Source organism: Vulpes lagopus, chromosome X, assembly GCF_018345385.1.
Source record: "Vulpes lagopus strain Blue_001 chromosome X, ASM1834538v1, whole genome shotgun sequence".
Classification (NCBI taxonomy): domain Eukaryota; kingdom Metazoa; phylum Chordata; class Mammalia; order Carnivora; family Canidae; genus Vulpes; species Vulpes lagopus.
This window is the reverse complement of record NC_054848.1, coordinates 102,249,880-102,274,441: the sequence shown is the minus strand read 5'-3', so window position 1 is coordinate 102,274,441 and position 24,562 is coordinate 102,249,880. Positions and strand designations below refer to the sequence as shown.

The window sequence follows — 24,562 nt, the reverse complement described above, 5'->3', positions numbered from 1 at the left end:
CCGGTTCCACTGCCCTTGTTTAGGCACATAGTCAAAGAAAACTGCTTGCAGCTCTCTGTGCCTTGTTTGCTGGCTTTTCCTATTGCAATTCTCTGACTATCACAGCACCCCCTCTCTGGCCATCTCTTACATGTATTCCTCTACTGTTTATCCTTATACCAGAAATGGCTTAAGAGCAGAAACTAAAGAATAATAATAAGAAATAAAAGAGCAGGGCAGCCTGGGTGGCTCATCGATTTAGCGCCACCTTCAGTGCAGGGCGTGATCCTGGAGACCCGGATTGAGTCCAACGTCAGGTTCCCTGTGTGGAGCCTGCTTCTCCCTCTGCCTGTGTCTCTGTCTCTGTCTCTCTGTCTCTGTCTCTCATAAATAAATAAATAAATAAATATTTTTTAAAAAGAAATAAAAGAGCAGAAACTGCTATTCTTTCTAAATCATCAGCATTTAGGACAACGCCTGGCACAAAGAAAATATAAACATTCATTGAATTAATGGAGGCTTGCTATGGCCCAGGCACTCTGTAGTGGTTTGCAAGGGGTTTTTATTCAATCCTACCCAAACTCTGTGTGATAGTAAATGCAATTATTATCCCCATTTTACAAATAAGAAAACTGAGTCTTGGAAAGGTTAAATAACTTGCCCCCCAAAACATATATCTTTATTCCTATGGTTATGCTATTTCTTGGGAGATAATCTGCAGTTTATAATGGTATGTAGGAACAGAGGATGCCAGGAAGCCACAACTCTTATAACCTAATGCATAAAGAGATGATATTCAATTTGCCTGTCACTTTACTTTTGTGTGGTTTGTTCTTAAGTTGCAGTATTTTTCTTTAGATAATTTGTAATCTTTTATGATTAATTTGGCTATTTCTTACAACAATCGATCTGCTGATTTATTGGATGCTGCATTTTAATCTCATCATACGATATATGTCAGAGCTGGTTAGTGTCTTATCCATACATTTCTCACTTTAAAAAGTCTTTCGTGATCAACTACACTTGTGGAAGATTGTCTACATCATTGAAAGCATGTTACTCTAGGGCATTTGCAGAAGGCTTTACAGATTAATAACAGTAGTGGCTGCAGCAGCTCCCATGTATTAAGCACCTAACAGGGACCAGGCAAACTGTGCTAGAAGTTTGACTTGCATGATCCCAACAAAGCCCCATTCTACCGCTTCTGCTGTTTTCTTTTACAGATCGGGAAACTGGGACTCAGACAGTTTAACTCACTTACTTCAGGTCACTCAGCTATTGAATAGTGGAACCTGGACTGACATCCAGATTGGTATGTCTCTAAAGCCTGGGCTTTTATCCTAGGCTGGACTCTGGAGGCTGTCCAAGTCACTTAACCCTCTCTGAGATTCAGTTTCCTCATCTGTAAAATTGAGGGAAGTTAACACATCTTGTAGAGTTGTTAGGAAGATTGGAACTAATAGCTGCCGGAGGCCCAGAGGCACATAGTGAGCTTTTAAACCATGGTGGCAATGTTTATGCATAAGTGGGGCATTAAATGGGCAGAGGAAGATCTGAGATCCCTTTAAAAGCATTGGGGAGCTGAAGAGGAAGGATCTACAGCTTTGGCAGTCTGAAGAGCTGGCCCTCTCCCCTCCAGGATACAGTGACCCAATGAAACTCAGAGCGACAGGAGAGGGGGCAGGGGCCTGAATTTGGCTCCAGTAACCTCTGCAGGGAGTCGAGAGAGGCGGGGAGCTGGGAGGGGCGTAGAAATCCCGGTCTTCAGAGGACTGCAGGTGTCAGGCAGAGTTGGTGTAGGTGGGCTCCTAGAGCCTAGCGGAGGGAGGGGAGGAGGTTGGAGCAGACCGGCTGCAGGCGGGGGAGAGAGGGAGGCGGGGCGCGGAGCCGGAGAGGCTGTCCTTAGACAGCTCTCCTCATGCCGGGCAGTTTGCTGCATCTGGAGGAGCTCACTGGAGAATCTCCAACAGCGGAGCGGGCCTTCAACTACCGTAAGTACCTGCAAATGAGCGCAAAGCCCAGTGGCTGAAGATTAAATACTGGCAATGAGATCCTAAACAAAACCCCGAAATAGTCTGCCTGCTGTAACTAATTGCCTCAAATCAAACTGCTCCCCAGTCCATTCCCCCTAACCCCCTTCATCTCTCCCTTTCTCCGTCCCTCCACGGATCCCAGCTTTGCCTCGCTGAGAATTTCTGGGCACTGCAAATACCTTCCCTTTTTCTTCTCAGTCTTCCCTCCAAACCCTTAGCGAAACGTGTACCCGGTGCCCCGCTGAGCCCAACCCCTTAGATTCCTGGAGCCCTCAAAGCTATGCAGGGGGCGAGCCATTAGACATTTCGGGTATGTCACCCTCAAAAGCACTGCGGCGCTGCCTAAGGGTGGGGAAAGTGCTTGGGGTGGAGTAGAAAGGGAGGGTAAAAGGGCTAGACTGTGGAAGTTGGGGGTGGGAGTGGGGGTGTGAAAGGCCAAAATGGGCGTGGCCAATTAACCTGAAGCTTGCGGCAGTTTCCCACATTCCCTGGGCATAAGATTTATCTTTCGGGTTGAATGTAAATGGTACAGTTTCCTTAGTGATTGGGGAGGGATCAGCCATGCTGAGAAGCCCCCCTTCTTTCATTCCACTCAAGTCCCCAGGAGGCAAAATCCTGGTTTAGGGGTCTAAGTGGCAAGCCTGGAATCTCAGCTGGCATTTCTGGGCAGAGTCCCAGGTTGAACCTTTCCCTTGGCAGTAGAACCTGGCTTCCCCCAATAAATCCTGGCCCAAAGCCTTGGGGGAACAAAGCAACAGAGTGGCACTCAAGCCTGGGCCTGGGCCTGGCCCTGAGAGGAGTGGGGAACAAGGGGCTCTCGGAGCTGAGATCTTTAAGGTTCTACACCAGGTTAATACCCACTTTGGGAAGAAGAAAAATAGCCACCTTGTAATGATATGTTTACCATGTGCCCTGTACATATATTATATTTGATCCAACACAACAACGTTAGGTAGAGATTACTCCCAACTTAACAGATAAGAAAAGTTCAGAGAAGTAATTTGAGCATTCTTCAATGCAAAGCGAGAAATGCAAAAGGCAACTGTCTCCTTGGATCTCTGACCATCCACCTGTTCCCTACAGCCCAGATGTTTGAAAATGAATCTTCTTGTTTTCCTGCTCCTCCATCCTACCCAGTGTTAGCATTAGAGCAAATTCGAGGCTGCAGTGCTAGGACCCATTCTGGGAAGCGAAATCAGCCTTTTCTGTCCCGGGAGTTGACTTTACCCCCACTCTACTGAGATAGGATTAAATAGCCAGGACCTCAGACTCTGATTAGAGAGTTGGTGGAGGAGAGTTAACTTGAGTTTGTATGATGGGGATACACCTTCCTTTGGCAAAAGGATACTTTGGGTATGGTGGTAGAGAAGAGGCAGGAAAGCAGAAAGGGTCTCTCTTATGTACATGTGGTCAATAGTGGGTTTTTGTTTGTTTGTTTGTTTGTTTGTTTTGAAAATGAAAAGGCCTCCCTGAATTCAAATATCTTTACCATATTTCCCTAGGGGCAACAAACAAAAAGGCTTACACGTTATAGGCAGCCAATACATCAATTACACCTTATATTAATTAGCTTAAGTAGCTTGATTCTCCAGCACCTACTTGAGATGGGGGTTTTGAGCTTTGGGGGGTAAGCGATAAGAATGAGAGTAATATTTCATCTGAAGCTATCTACAGAGGGGAAGGCCTGGGTGCTATGAGATCAGAGGAGTGAGGAAAGATAAGAAAGGAGAGGTTTATTTTTTTGTGTATTTTTTTTATTGGAGTTTGATTTGCCAACATATCACATAACACTCAGTGCTCATCCCATCCAGTGAAAATGGGGGGTTTTAAATACTGGTTTTAAAGCATAGGCGCTGGAGTTATTATATAAATATCTGATATTTAATCTTTCGACTTCGGGCAAATTAAGTATATCCCATCTGAGCCTCCATTTCCTTGCCAGCAAAATAGGGATGGCAGGAAAGCCTCCTTTGCTAGGTTGTTGGAGGACTCAAACAAGATGATAGATGATAGATGATAGATAGATAGATGATAAATAGATAGATGATAGAAGATCTTAAAAGGATGACTCTCTACACCTCCCATTTCTCTCCTCCTAAGAGCTCCCCTCTGGCCTGAATTAAGTTACCTTCTGGGCCTCTGAGATTCCAGGGATGCACAGATATTTCAACAAATCTGACATTTTAGATGTCAGCAAAGACCTTAGGTGTGAAGAGAAGTAAGTGGAGAAAATGGGCAGGTGACTGTGTCATACATTTCATACCTCTGAGAGTGTGGAAGGTAGGGTGTCGAGTGCAGTTTAGTAATCCAAACTAAACTTTGAGGAGCAGAACAAGTTACCTGAGTAAAGACACTTCTGCTTTTAGATCTCACCACTGCTGAGTGGCAAAGCCCTTCCAGACTTGAAGGACACATTGACCACCAGAGGCCCCATGACCCTGAACAGGCCGGGGGAGCGGGCTGCCATGCTGTGGACATTCACAGTCTTGCTCTTTTGCATTTGTGAGTACAAGGAAGGTGTGAGGGGAAGTGACCCTGTCATAGATCCTCCTATGGTTGGGCACCTTGGGGGAAGGAGAGAGGATTGAGGGTTGGTGGGGTCAATGTGGGGGCTCTTCTTTACCATTCTTATCTCTCTTTTCAGGGCTGAGTCTGGGTATGACATCAATAGGTAAGTGAGTCCTGCCACCCCTGGTACCTTCTTTCCTGGAGGTTCTAAGACATCAACTGCCTCTGTGGCCCCGGACACAACTACCTTGAGACCACAAAGATAATTCCCAGATTGAGCTGGTTGGAGACCAGAACCTCTCACTTCATGACCTGGTTTCCCACAGAATAGTAAAAAGCTTTATTTCAGGTGGAATGGAAGCCAGACTTTCTCTGTGTTCCCTAACTCACTTGAATCCCTTGAACAAATATCCCAGGGTCCCTAACCCATCCTCTACGCAAGCAGACACTCTTGTCCCCAAGGAAAGATAAAAAGCAATCTGGGTCAGGGCTAATTGTAAGGGACATTGCAGGGCACATTATGGGTTGGAGAGGGTTGGACTGCTCACATCTTTGTGATCTTTGGGAATGACAGTGATGCAATCTCAACCGGAGCTGTGGATAGAGACCAACTACCCCAAGGCCCCTTGGGAGAACATCACACTTTGGTGTAAAAGCCCCTCTCGGATTTCAAGCAAGTTTCTGCTGCTGAAGGATAAGACACAGATGACCTGGATCCGCCCTTCCTCCAAGACCTTCCAAGTTTCATTCCCTATAGGTGCCCTTACTAAGTCCAATGCAGGTCTTTACAGGTGCTGCTACTGGAAGGAAACAGGCTGGTCAGAGCCCAGTAAAGCTTTAGAGTTGGAGGCACCAGGTAAGAAGACACTAATAGATAATCAGAAATAAACTCCAGGTCCTGGAATTCAGAGCACGATTTGTTTAATTAATTAATTCATTTATTTACCTCAAATGCATGAATGCATACATGCAGGCATTCCACAGTTAGTAAGTGCCTACTTTCTATGGGCAATACAGATGATGATGCAGTCTCTGGAACAGATCTAGAGAGCAAGGTCTCAACATAGGGGAGATCCCAGATCGGGGAAGGAAGGGTGGCAAATAAGGATCATACAGGGAAGGCTCATTTAAGTAGCACTTTCCTCTCCTGCTCACTGAGCAGCACTATCCTTGCTCTACCTGAATTCCAGTTCATTCTCTCCTTCAGGCCAGCTGCCCAAGCCCATCTTCTGGATCCAGGCTGAGACCTACCCTCTTACTGGATGTAATGTTAACATACTCTGCCATGGCTGGCTGCAGGATTTGGTATTCATGCTGTTCAAAGAGGGATATGCAGAGCCTGTGGATTACCAGATCCCAACTGGGACAGTGGCCATATTCTCCATCGCCAACATGACACCTGAGAGTGAAGGGGTTTACATCTGCCGCACTCATATCCAGATGCTCCCCACTCTGTGGTCAGAGCCCAGCAACCCCCTGAAGCTGATTGTGGCAGGTGGGTGTAGCTATGGCTGTTGGGGTCTGATGATCGTTGTCCCTGGGATCATGGCTGGATGAACCAGAGTTTCTGATTTTCCTTTCCTTAGCCAGGTCCTAGGCCCTGCAAGGCCTATGAGCTAGAGTCATTTGACATTTTACTGAGATGCAAATTAGAATCACACATGCTACCAGGCAGACACGTGGAAGCCAATCACTTGGCTAGTGAGTGAGCTCAGCCAAATGTCTGGCAGGTTCAGCTCATCACAGTTTTGTTCTCTACTTGTTAAATATCATGCTTTCATTCATTCATTTGACTAATATGTATTGAGCACTTACTATGTGCCAGGCACTGCCACTGCAGTCTTATAAACTGGTTTTTACATTTTAAATACATTTTTGTTGTATTTGTGATTATTATTTTAAGTAAAGAAAATAGAATGAATTGTGCTAGCATCGGTGATGAAAATAAAAATGACAAAAAGTGATAGCTCGTATTTTAGATATGGCTTTACATAAATTACTTGAGTCCTGTATATGTAGATCTAGTAAGGCAGTGTCAAGCTCTAAACACAGTATAAGTCTCCCCAAAATGTTCAAATGCTAGACACACCCTGTAGCCCCAGTTTGTCCACCCCATGGTCTGGATGCTTTTAGACAGAATTGGCCACATTTGTTCTAGTTCCTCCATCAGTCTAGATAGGCTTGGGGAAAGCTGTGGTGCCACAGAAGGTACCCTGGACTTAGAAGCAGTAATATTGGTTTCTAGGTCCACCACTGACACCGCCTCCCTGTGTGGTCTTAAGCAAGTCACTTCACCACTCTGCACTTTGGTTTCCCCCATTCTAAAATGGGATAACAGTATCTATATGACCTAATGTGTAATGCCTCTCTGTACCTCAGTTTCCTGATTTGCAAAATTGGTATAATAATAATGCCTACCTCACAGGGTTGTTGTGAGGATTTGCCTAAATATATGTACAGTGCCCGGCACATAAGTTCTCAATAAATGGTAGATATTAATTTTATTAGTATAGCTTTTTATTGAGGATTGAATAACAAAGACTGTTTGAACTGTGTGTATGGATGTTTGTTGTATGAATGCCCTTCCAGGGTAGATTCCACTAACATACACTTATGCAGTTACCTATTCACTGGTATCCCTCACTAGGCCATGAACTTTTTGTTGACAGGGACTGTGTCTTCTTTACTTGTACATCCTTAGACCTACATGATGCCTGACACATCCTAAATGCTCAATGAGCATATGACAGAGTTGATCTTTCCAATAATGGATGGGTGGATCTACCTGGGATTGCTGTGGGTAAGAAGGAATGATATGAGAGTAAGGTTTGCCCTCTATTTTGTAGTATGATCCCCTTGGGGGAACAATACATGGAAAAGAGGGTGTGGCCCCATTAACAGATTTCTTTGGGTCGAAGACTTATTAGCCAATCTTTCCTTACTTACTGGCTTCTTCCAGTCTTGTATTGGAAGTAGGGTCTTATGTGGGCTTAATGTGTTCAAAAGGCATGTTTATTTCTGCAGTAGTATTCATGCTTTACAAAGATGAAATCAAAATCATTTTCAGAAACTTGGATTCTTGGGTGGTTGGAAGAAGTACATTTGGCATTTCAGGAACCTAAAGATACAGGCAATTACAGATGTAGATGTTCCACTGAGACATAGCCTTATACATAGTTAGAGCTCAGTGGAGCTGATGAAGTCTGGTGAGAGGGGAGGTACCTAAGTGGACATGCCCTTGATTATCTCCTAAAGGAGGCTGATATTCAAGGAAGGGAAAGGGAATAGAGGCTAAACTTCAACTACCACTCTTTGTCTTTAGAAAAAAAAACTAGAAAAATAGGAGACAATAGGGAAGAATTATCTTATCTCTAATTCAGAGTCTCTTCCCTTTCTAGGACTCTATCCCAAACCAACTCTGACAGCGTATCCTGGGCCCATTATGGCACCTGGAGAAAGCCTGAACCTCAGGTGTCAGGCACCAATCTACGGAATGACTTTTGCTCTAATAAGGCTTGAAGATTTGAAGAAATCCTTTTACCGCAAAAGGCCAATAAAAAATGAGGCATATTTCTTCTTCCGGGATTTGAAAATCCATGATGCTGGACATTACCTCTGTTTTTACTATGATGGGTCATACAGGGGTTCACTCCTTAGTGATATCCTGAAAATCTGGGTGACCGGTAAGAGAGGGGAATGCCATGGGACCTATGTTAGAGGCTATGGATATACAACTCATTCTGCACCCCCCACCCCCGCCCCAGCAAACCTGATCATGCAACCAGAGCTAATAGTGGGGAAGGGAGCATAATTTGTACAACTGGGCTTAGAGTGGGATTTGCCAAGGGTGGACTGGAGGAAAAGAACCCTTCATGGTGAGAGGGGAATCAGAATACTAGCCCTTTATATTTTGGGTCTCATCCTAGACACTTTCCCCAAGACCTGGCTACTTGCTCAGCCCAGTCCTGTGGTCCAGATGGGTCAGAACGTGAGCCTGTGGTGTCGAGGGCCAGCGGATGGAGTGGGGCTTGCACTCTATAAGAAAGGAGAAGACAAACCACTTCAGCTTTTGGATACCACCAGCATTGATGACGAGTCATTCTTCCTCAACAATGTGACTTACAGTGATGCTGGCATCTATAGCTGCCACTATCTCCTCTCCTGGAAGACCTCCATCAGGATGACATCACACAACACTGTGGAACTTGTGGTTGTAGGCAAGTGCTAACAAATGTCATTTGTTTTTATCATTACAGTATTCTAAGAAGGAGCTAGCAGCCCTTTACCCTCTTGGAGTTATGAGCCAAGGAAAAATACACTAGGAAGATGGTGTAGAATTTTCTCCAAAAACTTTATGTACTTTCTCTCCTAGGACTGTTACTCAGGCCATGCCTCTCAGCATGGCCTAGCCCCATGTGACCCCTGGAAATGCTATTTTCCTTATGGCCAGGGGAAACTTATAGATATGAGGTCTTCCTGACAGAAGGTAGAAACCTAAGAGTCTTTAGAGCACTGAGGAGTGGGCCAAGAGGTTCTAAAGCATGGTCAAATTTTAAGACCACTGATCTAGTGGAAGTGGAAAGATAAAAAAGATCAAATAGGAAGCTGAGAAACATTTTGGGGGCCAGGGGTACTGAATTCCAGGTCACTTATTCAAATTCTTGTTTCTGTATTGGTTGCAGATAAGCCCCCCAAACCCTCCCTTTCAGCCTGGCCCAGCACCATGTTCAAGCTAGGAAAGGCCATTACCCTTCAACACCAAGTACCTCATCCAGTACTTGAATTTTCTCTGGAATGGGAAGAAAGAGCAACATTTCAAAAATTCTTGGTAGATGGAGATTTCATCATCAGTAATGCTGAAGGAAAAGGCACAGAGACTTACAGTTGCAGCTATCGCATAGAGTCACACCCCAACATCTGGTCAGATCGCAGTGAGCCTCTGAAGCTGATGGGGCCAGCAGGTGAGAGGACAACTCTTCCTAGGGTTGTCCCTCCATGGCTTTGGTCATGCTACCCCTGGGATCCTGAAGAAGTGCCCAGAAAGCTATGGAAAGGGGAGTCTGGGATTGTAAATCAGGGCCCTTGGGTTTGGGCACACTTCCCCTGGGGTGATCTCATAATCACTCAAAGACAGTGAGCAGCATACTTTCAAAGCTCTCATTCTTCATGAAAAAGAAGGCCCCTTCTGTCACTCCTTCCTTTCACCTTCAGTAACCAGCTCCTCCTCCCTCCTCCCTGCAACCCCAAATGTGTTCACCTCCCCCCTTCTCTATCAAGGCTCCTGCTTCTCATCTTCTCTGGTCACAGGCTTTCTTACCTGGAATTACGTTCTGAATGAAGCTATCAGATTGTCCCTAATCATGCAGCTTGTTGCCTTGCTGTTGGTAGTGCTGTGGATAAGGTGGAAATGTCGGAGACTCAGAATCAGGTAACCGTCTTATTCCAGCCCCTTGTCCTTCAATCTAGCTGAGTCCAGGCTCTCCAGATACTCAGAAATGAGTCTTACCCCCATTGACATAAGCCACAGGGCCACACTCTTTGTATTCTCCACCTTCTGGGCTTAAGAAACAAGACTTTCCCATCCCAGCTATTTTTCTTTCACCTCACAGAGAGGTCAGTACCCAAGCCAGAGGGTAGAGAAACATAATTCTTGGAGGGAGAAGCAATCCAAACCTCATTCTCTGATTCACCTCCCCCCCTCCTGCCCAGGAGAGTGCCCAAATCTCCCTCCCAAGCCACCCTGCCCCTCGGAGATGATTGATGTCTCTCACTGAATTTAGTTTGAACTTTTTTCTCTTGTATGAAGCCAAGCTGTCCTGTCTTCCTGGGTGTTATCCAACTCCCATCTCAACTTTTCACCCTTACCCCTAGCTTTCTAGAGCTAGAGAGGCTTGTGGTCCCTCTTAGTCTCCATAGGAACCAGTTTCTCTACTGCTCTGGTCTCCAACCATCTGTGCAGAGCATTCTGAGAATATAATCTTAACCTGGATGGGCATCTGATGAAGCAGTAGATTGGGCAAGAGAATCAAACTGCTTCCTCTGAACCACAAAATGGCAAACCAAACAGGTTATCCAGTCCTTTCCTTTGATCCTTTGGTGTCCCTTGGGCCATCCTCCTCTCTCTCTGATTCCCTGGCCTATGCTCAGGTGATTCTGCCTGAAAACAGGAAGATAAATGACAGGTCCTAGGTTGGTGGGGGCCTCAGCCCCTGAAGGTCTTATGTACTCCCCCAACCCTCTGCTCCTGGCTGTAGCCCCCTCATCATGATCATAGGTCTTTGTGTGTCTGAGAGTATTCAATACACAATGGATGATGACTGTGATTGCATGTGTCTGTTTTCCACCAGGATCTGAGGGAAAGAGTGCTTGGGTAATTAGAAGGGAGCCTCCTAAATCATCTGTAAAAACCACCATCCTTTGAGTTTTCAAAAAGTCTCATGGGGTGCCAACCCTACTTGTCCTCAGAATCCATCCTGAGTCCCACACCTTAGGGTAACCTCCAAGCCAGGGGTTAGAAAAAAATGTAGCTTCAAGTGCCCCACCTCAGACCAGGACCACTACATCAAAAGATGAGCTCAGAAAGCAGATTTCAGAGAAAGCATCTTGAAAAGCATGTTTTCCTGACCCAGAAGGAGGGTCAGTGTTTTCTAAGTATGAATTGCCAAATGGATTTTGGCTTAATATCATCTAATTCTACAGGACCCATAACCCAAAGCTGCTGCACATTGCTAGTCATAATCTGGGTGGGGGTAGAAAGATCCCACTCTCTGACAAGCTTAGCTCAGCACTGACAATCTTCGGGTAATTCACTGCGGCTGCCTAGGCAACCCTTCCATAACAAAGGCAGGTGAGGCAGGTCGGTCTGAGGACCAATACTGCCATAATAAAAACTGCTTCCAAACTTAAACTTGATGACAGAGAAACACCCAAGATTTTTCCCTCCACCCCCACACCCGCCACCCAGAGCTGCCGATCACTCTGAGCTCCGGGGGTTCTGAGAGCTGGAATTACAAAAGCATTTTCACATCTGACAACTCAATTCCAGCAACAGCCTAATCAGGGGCCATGGGGAGCTGACATCTGATATAGGCTGGGGAGGGGGGAGGGGGCAGGGGGCACGTGGGTCATGAAAGAGCAAGAGGTTTGTAGGTGGTGAGGCCCTCAAAAAGAAAAGTCATCGATGTCAGAAAAGATTATATCCCATTATCCTGCCCAAATCCAATCCCTATTGGGTGGTGAGTAAGCCAATGACATAAATTGCCGCCCCCTTCTCTCCGCCCTCCCCCTAACCCCAGCAGCTCCTCTCATCTCTTTTCTGGTCTCACTAGAGAAGCCTGGTTGCTGGGAACAGCTCAAGGGGTCACCATGCTCTTCATAGTCACGGCCCTTCTCTGCTGTGGTGAGTACAAAGGGGTGGGGAAGGGGCCTGGGCAGAAGGCCGGGTGAAGTCCCGTGGGGGAGGGGGCAGAGCCTTGGCAGCAATTTCTTTTGCAGGACTGTGCAATGGGGTATTGACAGAAGAGACTGGTGAGTTTTTCCTGCTCCAGACTGGGACATTCCTTCCTGGAGATCCGAAATAACTACAGAGTGTCAGTGTCAGTGGCCAGGGAGTGACTGGTTGGGAGGGAAGGACAGCCAGGAAGGGGCACTTGCTAAAACTGCTGGCAAAATTCAGCCTCCAACTGTGATTTTCTGCTTGCAAAATTTCCCCTAAGCTTCTGCACTTTTCTGAGGCTCAGCTAAGACATAAGCTTCCCCTTTCCCCAGCACCTGCAGAAGGAAGGAAACAGTTTGGGTTTGGGTTGAAAGGGGAGGTGGACATTGTGATCTGGGTAGGGGGTTCAAGGGCAAAGAAACAGGGAGGGAAGGGAGGAGGGAAGATGGCTTTATTAACTCTGCTGTTTCTAGAAATAATCATGCCAACCCCTAAGCCTGAGCTGTGGGCAGAGACCAACTTCCCTCTTGCCCCGTGGAAGAACTTAACCCTCTGGTGCAGAAGCCCTTCTGGCTCAACTAAGGAGTTTGTGTTGCTGAAGGACGGGACTGGGTGGATTGCAACTCGCCCGGCCTCCGAGCAGGTCCGGGCTGCCTTTCCCCTTGGCGCCCTAACCCAGAGCCACACCGGGAGTTACCACTGCCATTCATGGGAGGAGATGGCTGTGTCGGAGCCCAGTGAGGCACTTGAGCTGGTGGGGACAGGTAAGAAAAGGCAGAGGTTCCTCCCGGGGTGACCTTCAGTGCCCTGTGATTCCAACACTGTTCCTAAGGGTAGGGAATGCACAGAGCCCAGAGCTCAAGGGGCTTGTGCAGCAAGGAGAGGAGGAGCCCTGAAATGGGGGAGGGGGAAGAGAGTGAAAAGGGCCAGTCCAGGGTGGATTTCTTTTTTGCTGACAAAGTGACTCCAAGTGTCCCATCTGGGCACCTCCAAACTTCGACTTCCTTTTTCACCCCATTTGTTTTCCAGACATCCTCCCCAAACCTGTCATTTCTGCTTCCCCCCCAATTCGGGGCCAGAAACTGCAAATCCGGTGCAAAGGATGGCTGGCAGGCATGGAGTTCGTTCTGTATAAGGAGGGAGTGCAGGAACCTGTCCAGCAACTTCATGCCGTTGGGAGAGAAGCCTTCTTTACAATCCAAAGAATGGAGGATAAAGACGAAGGCAATTATAGCTGCCGTACTCATACTGAAAAGCGCCCCTTCAAGTGGTCTGAGCCCAGTGAGCCCATGGAGCTTGTCATAAAAGGTAGAGTTGAAAAGGGTGTATGAGGGAGGAGGGGGAAGGCAAAGCTCTGGGTCAGACACTCCTCTCCCCACAGCAAACTTTGCTGCTGGTCCTAGGAGCCTGTGTCCAATCTTAGAGCCAGGCAGGCGTGGCGCTGGGTGTGCCAGGGCCTCTGGCTGCACGATATTAATAGCCATAATCGTTATTAATAGCTGGGGTTTGTGGAGGGTGATTTAATTTTTCTAATTATTTTCATATCAATTATCTCATTTAGATATAGGCCAAATATTCCAGGGAGGCAGAGCAGGTACCATTTCCCCTTCTTGCCCAAATGGGCAAACTGAGCTGCAGGGGACCAGCAGAGCCCTAATGACAGTTCACTCTTTTATTTTTTTTTTTTTTTTTTTTTTAAATTAACTTTTATTGGTGTTTAATTTACCAACATACAGAAAAACACCCAGTGCTCATCCCGTCAAGTGTCCACCTCAGTGCCCGTCACCCATTCCCCTCCAACACCCGCCCTCCTCCCCTTCCACCACCCCTAGTTCGTTTCCCCGAGTTAGGAGTCTTTATGTTCTGTCTCCCTTCCTGATATTTCCCAACATTTCTTTTCCCTTCCTTTATATTCCCTTTCACTATTATTCATATTCCCCAAATGAATGAGAACATACACTGTTTGTCCTTCTCCGATTGACTTATTTCACTCAGCATAATACCCTCCAGTTCCATCCACGTTGAAGCAAATGGTGGGTATTTGTCGTTTCTAATTGCTGAGTAATATTCCATTGTATACATAAACCACATCTTCTTTATCCATTCATCTTTCGATGGACACCGAGGCTCCTTCCACAGTTTGGCTATTGTGGCCATTGCTGATAGAAACATCGGGGTGCAGGTGTCCCGACGTTTCATTGCATCTGAATCTTTGGGGTAAATCCCCAACAGTGCAATTGCTGGGTCGTAGGGCAGGTCTATTTTTAACTCTTTGAGGAACCTCCACACAGTTTTCCAGAGTGGCTGCACCAGTTCACATTCCCACCAACAGTGTAAGAGGGTTCCCTTTTCTCCGCATCCTCTCCAACATTTGTTGTTTCCTGCCTTGTTAATTTTCCCCATTCTCACTGGTGTGAGGTGGTATCTCATTGTGGTTTTGATTTGTATTTCCCTGATGGCAAGTGATGCAGAGCATTTTCTCATGTGCATGTTGGCCATGTCCATGTCTTCCTCTGTGAGATTTCTCTTCATGTCTTTTGCCCATTTCATGATTGGATTGTTTGTTTCTTTGGTGTTGAGTTTAATAAGTTCTTTATAGATTTTGGAAACTAGCCCTTTATCTGATATGTCATTTGCAAATATCTTCTCCCATTCTGTAGGTTGTCTTTTAGTTTTGTTGACTGTATCCTTTGCTGTGCAAAAGCTTCTTATCTTGATGAAATCCCAATAGTTCATTTTTGCTTTTGTTTCTTTTGCCTTCGTGGATGTATCTTGCAAGAAGTTACTGTGGCCAAGTTCAAAAAGGGTGTTGCCTGTGTTCTCCTCTAGGATTTTGATGGAATCTTGTCTCACATTTAGATCTCTCATCCATTTTGAGTTTATCTTTGTGTATGGTGAAAGAGAGTGGTCCAGTTTCATTCTTCTGCATGTGGATGTCCAATTTTCCCAGCACCATTTATTGAAGAGACTGTCTTTCTTCCAATGGATAGTCTTTCCTCCTTTATCGAATATTAGATGGCCGTACATTTCAGGGTCCACTTCTGGGTTCTCTATTCTGTTCCATTGATCTATGTGTCTGTTTTTGTGCCAGTACCACACTGTCTTGATGACCACAGCTTTGTAATACAACCTGAAATCTGGCATTGTGATGCCCCCAGCTAAGGTTTTCTTTTTTAAAATTCCCCTGGCTATTCGGGGTCTTTTCTGATTCCACACAAATCTTAAAATAATTTGTTCTAACTCTCTGAAGAAAGTCCATGGTATTTTGATAGGGATTGCATTAAACGTATAAATTGCCCTGGGTAACATTGACATTTTTACAATATTAATTCTGCCAATCCATGAGCATGGAATATTTTTCCATCTCTTTGTGTCTTCCTCAATTTCTTTCAGAAGTGTTCTATAGTTTTTAGGGTATAGATCTTTTACCTCTTTGGTTAGGTTTATTCCTAGGTATCTTATGCTTTTGGGTGCAATTGTAAATGGGATTGACTCCTTAATTTCTCTTTCTTCAGTCTCATTGTTAGTGTATAGAAATGCCATTGATTTCTGGGCATTGATTTTGTATCCTGCCACGCTACCAAATTGCTGTATGAGTTCTAGCAATCTTGGGGTGGAGGCTTTTGGGTTTTCTATGTAGAGTATCATGTCATCGGCGAAGAGGGAGAGTTTGACTTCTTCTTTGCCAATTTGAATGCCTTTAATGTCTTTTTGTTGTCTGATTGCTGAGGCGAGGACTTCCAGAACTATGTTGAACAGCAGTGGTGAGAGTGGACATCCCTGTCTTGTTCCTGATCTTAGGGGAAAGGCTCCCAGTGCTTCCCCATTGAGAATGATATTTGCTGTGGGCTTTTCGTAGATGGCTTTTAAGATGTCGAGGAAAGTTCCCTCTATCCCAACACTCTGAAGGGTTTTGATCAGGAATGGATGCTGTATTTTGTCAAATGCTTTCTCTGCATCTAATGAGAGTATCATATGGTTCTTGGTTTTTCTCTTGCTGATATGATGAATCACATTGATGGTTTTACGAGTGTTGAACCAGCCTTGTGTCCCAGGGATAAATCCTACTTGGTCATGGTGAATAATTTTCTTAATGTGTTGTTGGATCCTATTGGCTAGTATCTTGTTGAGAATTTTTGCATCCATGTTCATCAGGGATATTGGTCTGTAATTCTCCTTTTTGGTGGGGTCTTTGTCTGGTTTCGGAATTAAGGTGATGCTGGCCTCATAGAACGAATTTGGAAGTACTCCATCTCTTTCTATCTTTCCAAACAGCTTTAGTAGAATAGGTATGATTTCTTCTTTAAACGTTTGATAGAATTCCCCTGGGAAGCCATCTGGCCCTGGACTCTTGTGTCTTGGGAGGTTTTTGATGACTGCTTCAATTTCCTCCCTGGTTATTGGCCTGTTCAGGTTTTCTATTTCTTCCTGCTCCAGTTTTGGTAGTTTGTGGCTTTCCAGGAATGTGTCCATTTCTTCTAGATTTCCTAATTTATTGGCGTACAGCTGTTCATAATATGTTTTTAAAATCGTTTGTATTTCCTTGGTGTTGGTAGTGATGTCCCCTTTCTCATTCATGATTTTATTAATTTGAGTCTTCTCTCTCTTCTTTTTAATAAGGTTGGCTAATGGTTTATCTATCTTATTAATTCTTTCAAAGAACCAACTCCTGGTTCTGTTGATCTGTTCCACAGTTCTTTTGGTCTCGATATCATTGAGTTCTGCTCGAATTTTAATTAACTCTCTTCTTCTGCTGGGGGTGGGGTCTATTTGTTGCTTTTTCTCTAGTTCCTTTATGTGTAAGGTGAGCTTTTGAATTTGAGATCTTTCCAGTTTTTGAATGTATGCTTGTATTGCTATGTATTTCCCCCTCAGGACTGCTTTTGCTGCATCCCAAAGATTTTGAACGGTTGTATCTTCATTTTCATTAGTTTCCATGAATCTTTTTAATTCTTCCTTAATTTCCTGGTTGACCTTTTCATCTTTTAGCAGGATGGTCCTTAACCTCCACGTGTTTGTGGTCCTTCCATATTTCTTGTTGTGATTAAGTTCTAATTTCAAGGCATTATGGTCTGAGAATATACAGGGGACTATCCCGATCTTTTGGTATCGGTTCAGACCCAATTTGTGACCCAGTATGTGGTCTATTCTGGAGAAAGTTCCATGTGCACTTGAGAAGAATGTGTATTCAGTTGAGTTTGGATGTAAAGTTCTGTAGATATCTGTGAAATCCATCTGGTCCAGTGTATCATTTAAAGCTCTCGTTTCTTTGGAGATATTGTGCTTAGAAGACCTATCCAGGGTAGAAAGAGCTAGATTGAAGTCACCAAGTATAAGTGTATTATTATCAAGGTATTTCTTGAGTTTGGTTATTAATTGGTTTAAATATTTGGCAGCTCCCACATTCGGGGCATATATATTGAGGAGTGTTAAGTCCTCTTGTTGGATAGATCCTTTGAGTATGAGATAGTGTCCCTCTTCATCTCTCACTATAGTCTTCGGGGTAAATTTTAATTTATCTGATATAAGGATGGCAACCCCTGCTTTCTTTTGAGGACCATTTGAATGGTAAATGGTTCTCCAACCTTTTATTTTCAGGTTGTAAGTGTCCTTCTGTCTAAAATGAGTCTCTTGTAGACAGCAAATAGATGGGTCCTGCTTTTTTATCCAGTCTGAAACCCTGCGCCTTTTGATGGGGTCATTAAGCCCGTTCACATTCAGAGTTACTATTGATAGATATGAGTTTAGTGTCATCATATCTATTCAGTCCTTGTTTTTGTGGATTGTTCCACTGAACTTCTTCTTAAAGGGGAATTTTAAGAGTCCCCCTTAAAATTTCTTGCAGAGCTGGTTTGGAGGTTACATATTCTTTCAGTTCCTGCCTGTCTTGGAAGCTCTTTATCTCTCCTTCCATTTTGAATGAAAGCCTTGCGGGGTAAAGTATTCTTGGTTGCATGTTCTTTTCATTTAGGACCCTGAATATATCCTGCCAGCCCTTTCTGGCCTGCCAGGTCTCTGTGGAGAGGTCTGCTGTTACCCTAATATTCCTCCCCATAAAAGTCAGGGACTTTTTTTCTCTTGCTGCTTTAAGGATCTTCTCCTTATCTTTGGAATTTGCAAGCTTCACTATTAAATGTCGAGGTGTTGAACGGTTTTTGTTGATTTTAGGGGGGGATCTCTCTATTTCCTGGATCTGAATGCCTGTTTCCCTTCCCAGATTCGGAAAGTTTTCAGCTAGGATTTGTTCAAATACATATTCTGGCCCTCTGTCCCTTTCCGCGCCCTCGGGAACCCCAATTAAACGTAGGTTTTTCTTCCTCAGGCTATCATTTATTTCCCTTAATCTATCCTCATGGTCTTTTAATTGCCTGTCTCTTTTTTCCTCAGTTTCCCTCTTTGCCATCAACTTGTCTTCTATGTCACTCACTCGTTCTTCCACCTCGTCAAGCCTCGTCGTTAGGACTTCTAGCTTGGATTGCATCTCATTTAATTGATTTTTAATTTCTGCCTGATTAGATCTAAATTCTGCAGTCATGAAGTCTCTTGAGTCCTTTATGGTTTTTTCTAGAGCCACCAGTAGCTGTAAAATAGTGCTTCTGAATTGGCTTTCTGACATTGAATTGTAATCCATATTTTGTAACTCTGTGGGAGAGTGGGCTGTTTCTGATTCTTTTTTTTGAGGGGTTTTCCTTCTAGTCATTTTGCTCAGTGCAGAGTGGCCAAAAACAAGTTGTATTGGGAAAAGGAGAAAAAGAGAGAGAAGGAAAGAAAAGAGAAAAAGAAAAAAGAGAAAGAAGAAAAAAATAGGGGAAAAAGAGAAGAAAAAGAAAGAAAAAGAAAGGAGAAAAAAGAAAAAAAGGGGGGTGGGGGAAGCAATCAGAAATCAAGAAGAAAGAGAGAAAAAAAAAGCACAAAACAAAACAAAACAAAAAAAACAAAAAAAAAACAAAAACAAAAACAAAAAAACAAAAAACAAAAAAAACCACGGGGGAGTATCTTCCGATTCTGTGTAGTTTAAGTCCCTTGACTTCCCTTGGAACTGGTCCGTCTCGCTGGTCTTCTGGGGGAGGGGCCTGCTGTGCTGATTCTCAGGTGTTGGCACTTGGGGGAGCTGCTCTGCCCCTGCCTGGTGCAGGGCTCGGTGGGGGTTGTTGACCCCGTGAGGCCCCGGGAGGAAGCCACAGTGGCGGGGGCAGCTCTGGGACCCTGGATCCAGCCCCCGCAGTAGCTCCGGGGCTCTCCTTCTGCAGGGCCTGGGGGCTCCGGGGCGGGGCCGCTGATCTGCTCAGTTCCAGGCAGGAGCGTCCTTGCTGTCCTGGGCCCTCCCGGCCTCTGCCTGTCCCGGGGGAGGCCGGATCCTGGGCTGTGTCCCGGCGCCCTGTGCTCCGGCGCCTGCGCTGTTGGATTCGCGCTCCCGGCGGTGCAGCCCCCTCCGCGGAGCCGCCGCCCGAGCCTCTCCGAGCTGTTCCCGGAGCCGCGCAGCTCCCTCCGCGCGGAGCTTCTTCCTCTGCGCGAGCCGCCGCCGCTGAGCTGTTCCCGGAGCCGCGCAGCCCCCTCCGCGGAGCCGCCGCCCGAGCCCCTCCGAGCTGTTCCCGGAGCTGCGCAGCCCCCTCCGCGCGGAGCTTCTTCCTCCGCCCGAGCCGCCGCCGCTGAGCTGTTCCCGGAGCCCCGCAGCCCCGCAGCCCCGCAGCCCCCTCCGCGGAGCTTCTTCCTCCGCCCGAGCCCCTCTGAGCTGTTCCCGGAGCCGCGCAGCCCCCTCCGCGGAGCCGCCGCCCGAGCCCCTCCGAGCTGCTCCGGGTCCCGCCGAGCGCTGCAGCCCTTAGGGAGCTCGGCGCATCTCCGGGGCGCAGTTCCTCTGTTACTGTCCCAGGGAGCCCGAGGGCGTCCCCGCCTTTCTGGGGATCCTGCTCCAATTCCCGGGGAGCCCCTTTCCGCGGGGAAGGTTGGTGCAGCTCCTGCTCCTCCGGGTCGGGGCTCTCCTGTCCTGGGGACACTCCCCGGCTCCTCGCGGGGCCCCTCCCCCTTGGAGGCCTTTTGTTTCTTTATTTCTTTTTCCCCGTCTTCCTACCTTGAGAGAAGCGCGAACTCTTCTCACTGTAGCGTTCCAGCTGGTCTCTCTTTAAATCTCAGGCCGAATTCGTAGGTTTTCAGGATGATTGGATGGTTTTCTAGGTAATTTGCTGAGGACAGGTGACCTGGAGACCCTACTCCTCCGCCATCTTGCCCCTCCCCCAGTTCACTCTTTTAGCTAGCCTCCATTGCCTGCCCTGATGGCTATAGAAAGCAAAGCAGCTTCCAGGAACCATTATTTGCTATATTAGCTATCTTTCTTTTTTCTCTTAATTTGGTTTTGTGTTGTGTTTTGTTTTTTGCCTTCTAGAAATGTACCCCAAGCCCTTTTTCAAGACATGGGCCAGCCCTGTGGTCACTCCTGGTGCCCGAGTGACTTTCAATTGCTCCACTCCCCAGCAGCACATGAGCTTTATTCTTTACAAAGATGGAAGTGAAATAGCATCCAGTGACAGGTCTTGGGCAAGTCCAGGGGCCAGTGCGGCTCACTTTCTGATCATTTCAGTGGGCACTGGTGATGGAGGGAATTATAGCTGCCGCTATTATGACTTCGCTATCTGGTCTGAGCCCAGCGACCCTGTGGAGCTCGTGGTGACAGGTCAGGAGTGGGGAAACACAGATGGAGGCAGAAGTGACTCTGGAATGGTGGGTGGAAGGGCTGTTAGAGGGAGAGGAAACATGCTCCTTCTAAAAGTCAACAGAATAGAGCACAGGACTCTTGATCTCAGGGTCATGAGTTCAAGCCCCATGTTGGGTATGGAGCCTATTCAAACAAACAAACAAACAAACAAACAAACAAAGAAATAAAACTAAAAGTCACCAAGAAAGTGCTTAGGAACGTGACTGGTACATGGTAAACAGTTCATGAAAGGCAGCAGATTCTATTATTATTAATACATGGAGAAGAGACAAAGGAGAGGGGAGAGGCAAGTAATTCACTTCTAGGGGAAGAAATGAGGCAGACGAGGGTGTCCAATCTCCAGTGCCAAGCTCACATTGCCCTATTTCTGAAATCTTTTTGTGACTTGGCCTTGAGCTTTAGGCTCAATGTTCACTTTTTCTTTAGCTGGGCTGTCAGAGATTGGCAGGCTGGATGGCCCTCAGAGAAAGGGCAAAGACCTTGAAATGACAGCTGCATATTATGCAGCCATTACAAATGATAGTTTTCAAAGGCTGATTAACGTCATAGGAAAATGTTTACTATATAAAGTTAAGTGAAAAATATTAAATTACACAATTTTGCATACAGTAGGACCCCAGTTATGCAAATAGTTACAGCTACAATAACATGGAAACATACAGAAAAAAATGAAAAAGAAATATAGAAGCGTGTATAAAGAGTGGTTATCTTTGAATGGTAGAATTGTATTTTCTTAGGTTTTTTTTTTCTATATTTTCTAACTTGTTACGATAAACACATATTGTTTCTTACAATAACACTAAAAGAAAACAATCTGCATAAAGTGAGGAGCAGGCGTCTCTCAGGTTGTGGTCTGTTGAATTTCAGAATTCTACCCCAAACCTACTCTTCTGGCACACCCGGGTCCTGTGGTGCTTCCTGGAAAGAATGTGACCCTGCGCTGCCAAGGGGCTTTCCAAGGCATGAGGTTTGCCCTCTTGCAGGAGGGAACCCAGGTTCCCTTACAGTTCCAGAGCACCTCCGGGAATTCAGCTGACTTCCTCCTCCACACTGTTAGAGCAGAGGACTCTGGGAACTACAGTTGTGTTTACTACGAGACAACCATGTCAAATAGGGGATCACATCTCAGCAAGCCCATTATGATCTGGGTGACTGGTAAGAACAGACAAGATATATTTAAGAAACAAAACAGATGAACATATGGGAAAAAAAGAGGAGGAAGCAAACCATAAGAGATCTTAATGATAAAGAGCAAACTGAGGGTTGATGGAGAGAGGTGGATGGAGGTGGGCTAAATGGGTGATGGGTATTAAAGAAGGCACTTCTTATGATAAACACTTATGATGTAAGTTATGAATCATAAATTCTGCCCCTCAAACCAATATTACACTATGTTAACTAACTACAATTTAAATTAAAAAATTGAGAAAGAAAAAATAATGAGATAAAAAAAAAGAACAGACAAGATATGAGATTGAGATAGAAACAACTCGAGTTGGGGTTAGGGAGGGTCGAAGGCTAGGCCAGACCATGGAAGGGAACTATTGTATCCAGAAGGAGAAAGATGAAGGGTTAACACAGCAAGTGATAAGTTTCCATACTCTCTACATCTTTGGTCTCTTTCTAGACGCATTTCCCAAGCCATGGTTGTTTGCTGAGCCCAGTTCTGTGGTTCCTATGGGGCAGAATGTTACTCTCTGGTGCCGGGGGCCAGTCCATGGAGTAGGATACATTCTGCACAAAGAAAGAGAAGCCACTTCAGTGCAGCTCTGGGGATCCACCAGTAATGATGGGGCATTCCCTATCACCAATATATCTGGTGCTAACATAGGGCGTTACAGCTGCTGCTACCACCCTGACTGGACCAGCCCTATCAAGATACAGCCTAGCAACACTCTGGAACTCATAGTCACAGGTAAGGGGAAGGTGCTCTGGGGCAAGCATGGGAACTTAGAGAGGAGAGAATGGACTGCAAGAGGGTTCATTGAAATAATTTTTGAAGAGCTCAAGGAGAGGTAAGCAGTAGTCTTTCCTTTTTATTGAACAGACTCCAGGGGTGGCACACTGGAACATGGCCTCTCTCTCTGACCAGGAGTTAATTTCTTCTAGGTTTGCTCCCCAAACCCAGCCTCTTAGCCCATCCAGGTCCTATTGTGGCCCCTGGAGAAAATATGACTTTTCAATGCCAAGGGGAACTACCAGACTCAACATTTGTCCTGTTGAAGGAAGGCACTCAACAGCCTTTGGAACACCAGAGCCCAAGTGGGTACAGGGCTGACTTCTGGATGCCAGCAGTGAGAGGTGATGATTCTGGGATCTATAGCTGTGTTTATTATTTGGACTCTGCTCCCTTTGCGGCTTCTAATCACAGTGACTTCCTGGAGATCTGGGTGACTGGTAAGGTCCTGCAGACCTCAGTAATAGTCTAGTGAAGTAATTAGTCCCAAGAGGGTTCAGGGCCACTTCTTCTAACACTGGTTGGTTGTCCTGGTTGGTTGCAGATAAGCCCCCTAAGCCCTCGCTGTCAGCCTGGCCCAGCACCATGTTCAAGCTAGGCAAGGACATCACCCTTCAGTGCCGTGGCCCCCTGCCAGGTGTTGAATTTGTCCTGGAACATGATGGAGAAGAAGCACCTCAGCAGTTCTCAGAGGATGGGGACTTCGTCATCAACAATGTAGAAGGAAAAGGCATTGGCAACTACAGCTGCAGCTACCGCCTCCAGGCCTATCCTGATATCTGGTCAGAGCCTAGTGATGCCCTGGAACTGGTGGGGGCAGCAGGTGAGAGGATAATCCCTCCATGGTCCTGGCATAACCTGCCTGGGGTACCAGAGACAGTCCAGATAGAGACCACCCAAAGATGGATGTGGGAGAGTTTGGAGTCAGAGACTTCAAGTGTGGTCATCTTTCTCCTAGGGATGGTAAGGAGGTGGACCTCAGATCTACCCACAAATAGTAAGCAGGGTACTTTCAAGGCCTCTTCCACCCTCAAAAGGAGGTCAGGTTCTGCCTTAGCATAAGTGCTGGCTCTAACCAACCCCTCTGCATTCTCAACATGGCTCCCAAGTGAACGCTAGAGGAGGCCAGATGAGGGGGCAAAAAGAGATCAGGGGGAATGTACATGTGCTAACCTCCATGGCTTTGGTTTCTGCTCTTTTGTCATTACAGGGCCTGCTGCCCAGGAGTGCACCGTGGGGAACATTGTCCGAAGTAGTCTGATTGTGGTGGTAGTTGTAGCTTTGGGGGTAGTGCTAGCCATAGAATGGAAGAAGTGGCCTCGACTCCGAACCAGGTAAATGCCTCATGTCAGCCTCCTTCTATAAACCCGGGGCTGGTAGAAAAACAATAGTCTTAATGTTCCTTGAGTATCTGAGCCCCATAACAAACCTGTTTTCAGGTTGATACTTTTAGATCCTCCCTTAGTCATATCTTTTTTCTCCACACAGGGACTCAGAGACAGATGGAAGAGACCAGACTATAGCCCTTGAAGAGTGTAACCAAGAAGGAGAACCAGCCACCAACACCAGCTCTCCCTCCTCCGTCTCTCAGGGAACCTCAGTGGAACTGCCAGTCCCAGTATAATAATCTCCTCCTTTACAAGAGCTTTCTTCTCTCTTTTATCCTCAGAGATCTGCAAATTGGACTGGTTATACTGGAAGTCAACCTCATCTACTGTTCATTGGCCACTAATCACCTGAGCTGGGTCAAGGGGATTCTGGGATTTGAGAGCTCTACCAGGGTGAGATGTTTCCTGAAGAGAGATTCCCCACCCCTGTAACTCCTCACTGTACTGATTTACTGGTGCATGAAATTCTATTAAATATGTATTCTTCTGAATAAAAAGAGTATTCACTATTTAACTGCAAAAAACTATGGCAGTGGTTTTTCCATGGGTTTG

At 45.9% G+C, this 24,562-nt stretch overlaps 1 protein-coding gene across 5 annotated transcripts; it reads left to right on the top strand.

Moving 5' to 3' along the window:
* The first annotated feature begins 1,674 nt into the window (after positions 1-1,674).
* Positions 1,675-24,524, top strand: IGSF1 (immunoglobulin superfamily member 1). 5 transcript variants are annotated; one of them, XM_041740163.1, is made up of 21 exons: positions 1,675-1,775; positions 1,909-1,970; positions 4,379-4,514; positions 4,657-4,683; positions 5,095-5,376; positions 5,728-6,015; positions 7,919-8,203; positions 8,447-8,737; positions 9,203-9,481; positions 9,828-9,948; positions 11,849-11,919; positions 12,015-12,047; positions 12,429-12,719; positions 12,985-13,263; positions 20,336-20,623; positions 21,533-21,820; positions 22,293-22,580; positions 22,775-23,062; positions 23,167-23,445; positions 23,833-23,956; positions 24,111-24,524. In XM_041740163.1, exons 3-21 carry the CDS (start codon positions 4,445-4,447, stop codon positions 24,244-24,246), a joined length of 4,008 nt encoding a protein of 1,335 aa, XP_041596097.1. In that variant the 5' UTR covers positions 1,675-1,775; positions 1,909-1,970; positions 4,379-4,444; the 3' UTR covers positions 24,247-24,524. The 5 variants fall into 5 exon arrangements, with proteins under 5 accessions (XP_041596097.1, XP_041596098.1, XP_041596099.1 ...); XM_041740164.1 differs by having other exon boundaries at positions 1,753-1,970; positions 5,302-5,376; XM_041740165.1 differs by lacking the exon at positions 20,336-20,623 and having other exon boundaries at positions 1,753-1,970.
* Positions 24,525-24,562: the final 38 nt, after the last annotated feature.

Coding starts and splice junctions, on each gene's coding strand:
- IGSF1 (XM_041740163.1), top strand. CDS start 4,445: ATGACCCTGAACAGGCCGGGGGAGCGGGCTGCCATGCTGTGGACATTC. Junction 4,684..5,094: donor TCTGGGTATGACATCAATAG/GTAAGTGAGTCC, acceptor TGGGAATGACAG/TGATGCAATCTCAACCGGAG. Junction 23,446..23,832: donor GGAACTGGTGGGGGCAGCAG/GTGAGAGGATAA, acceptor TTGTCATTACAG/GGCCTGCTGCCCAGGAGTGC.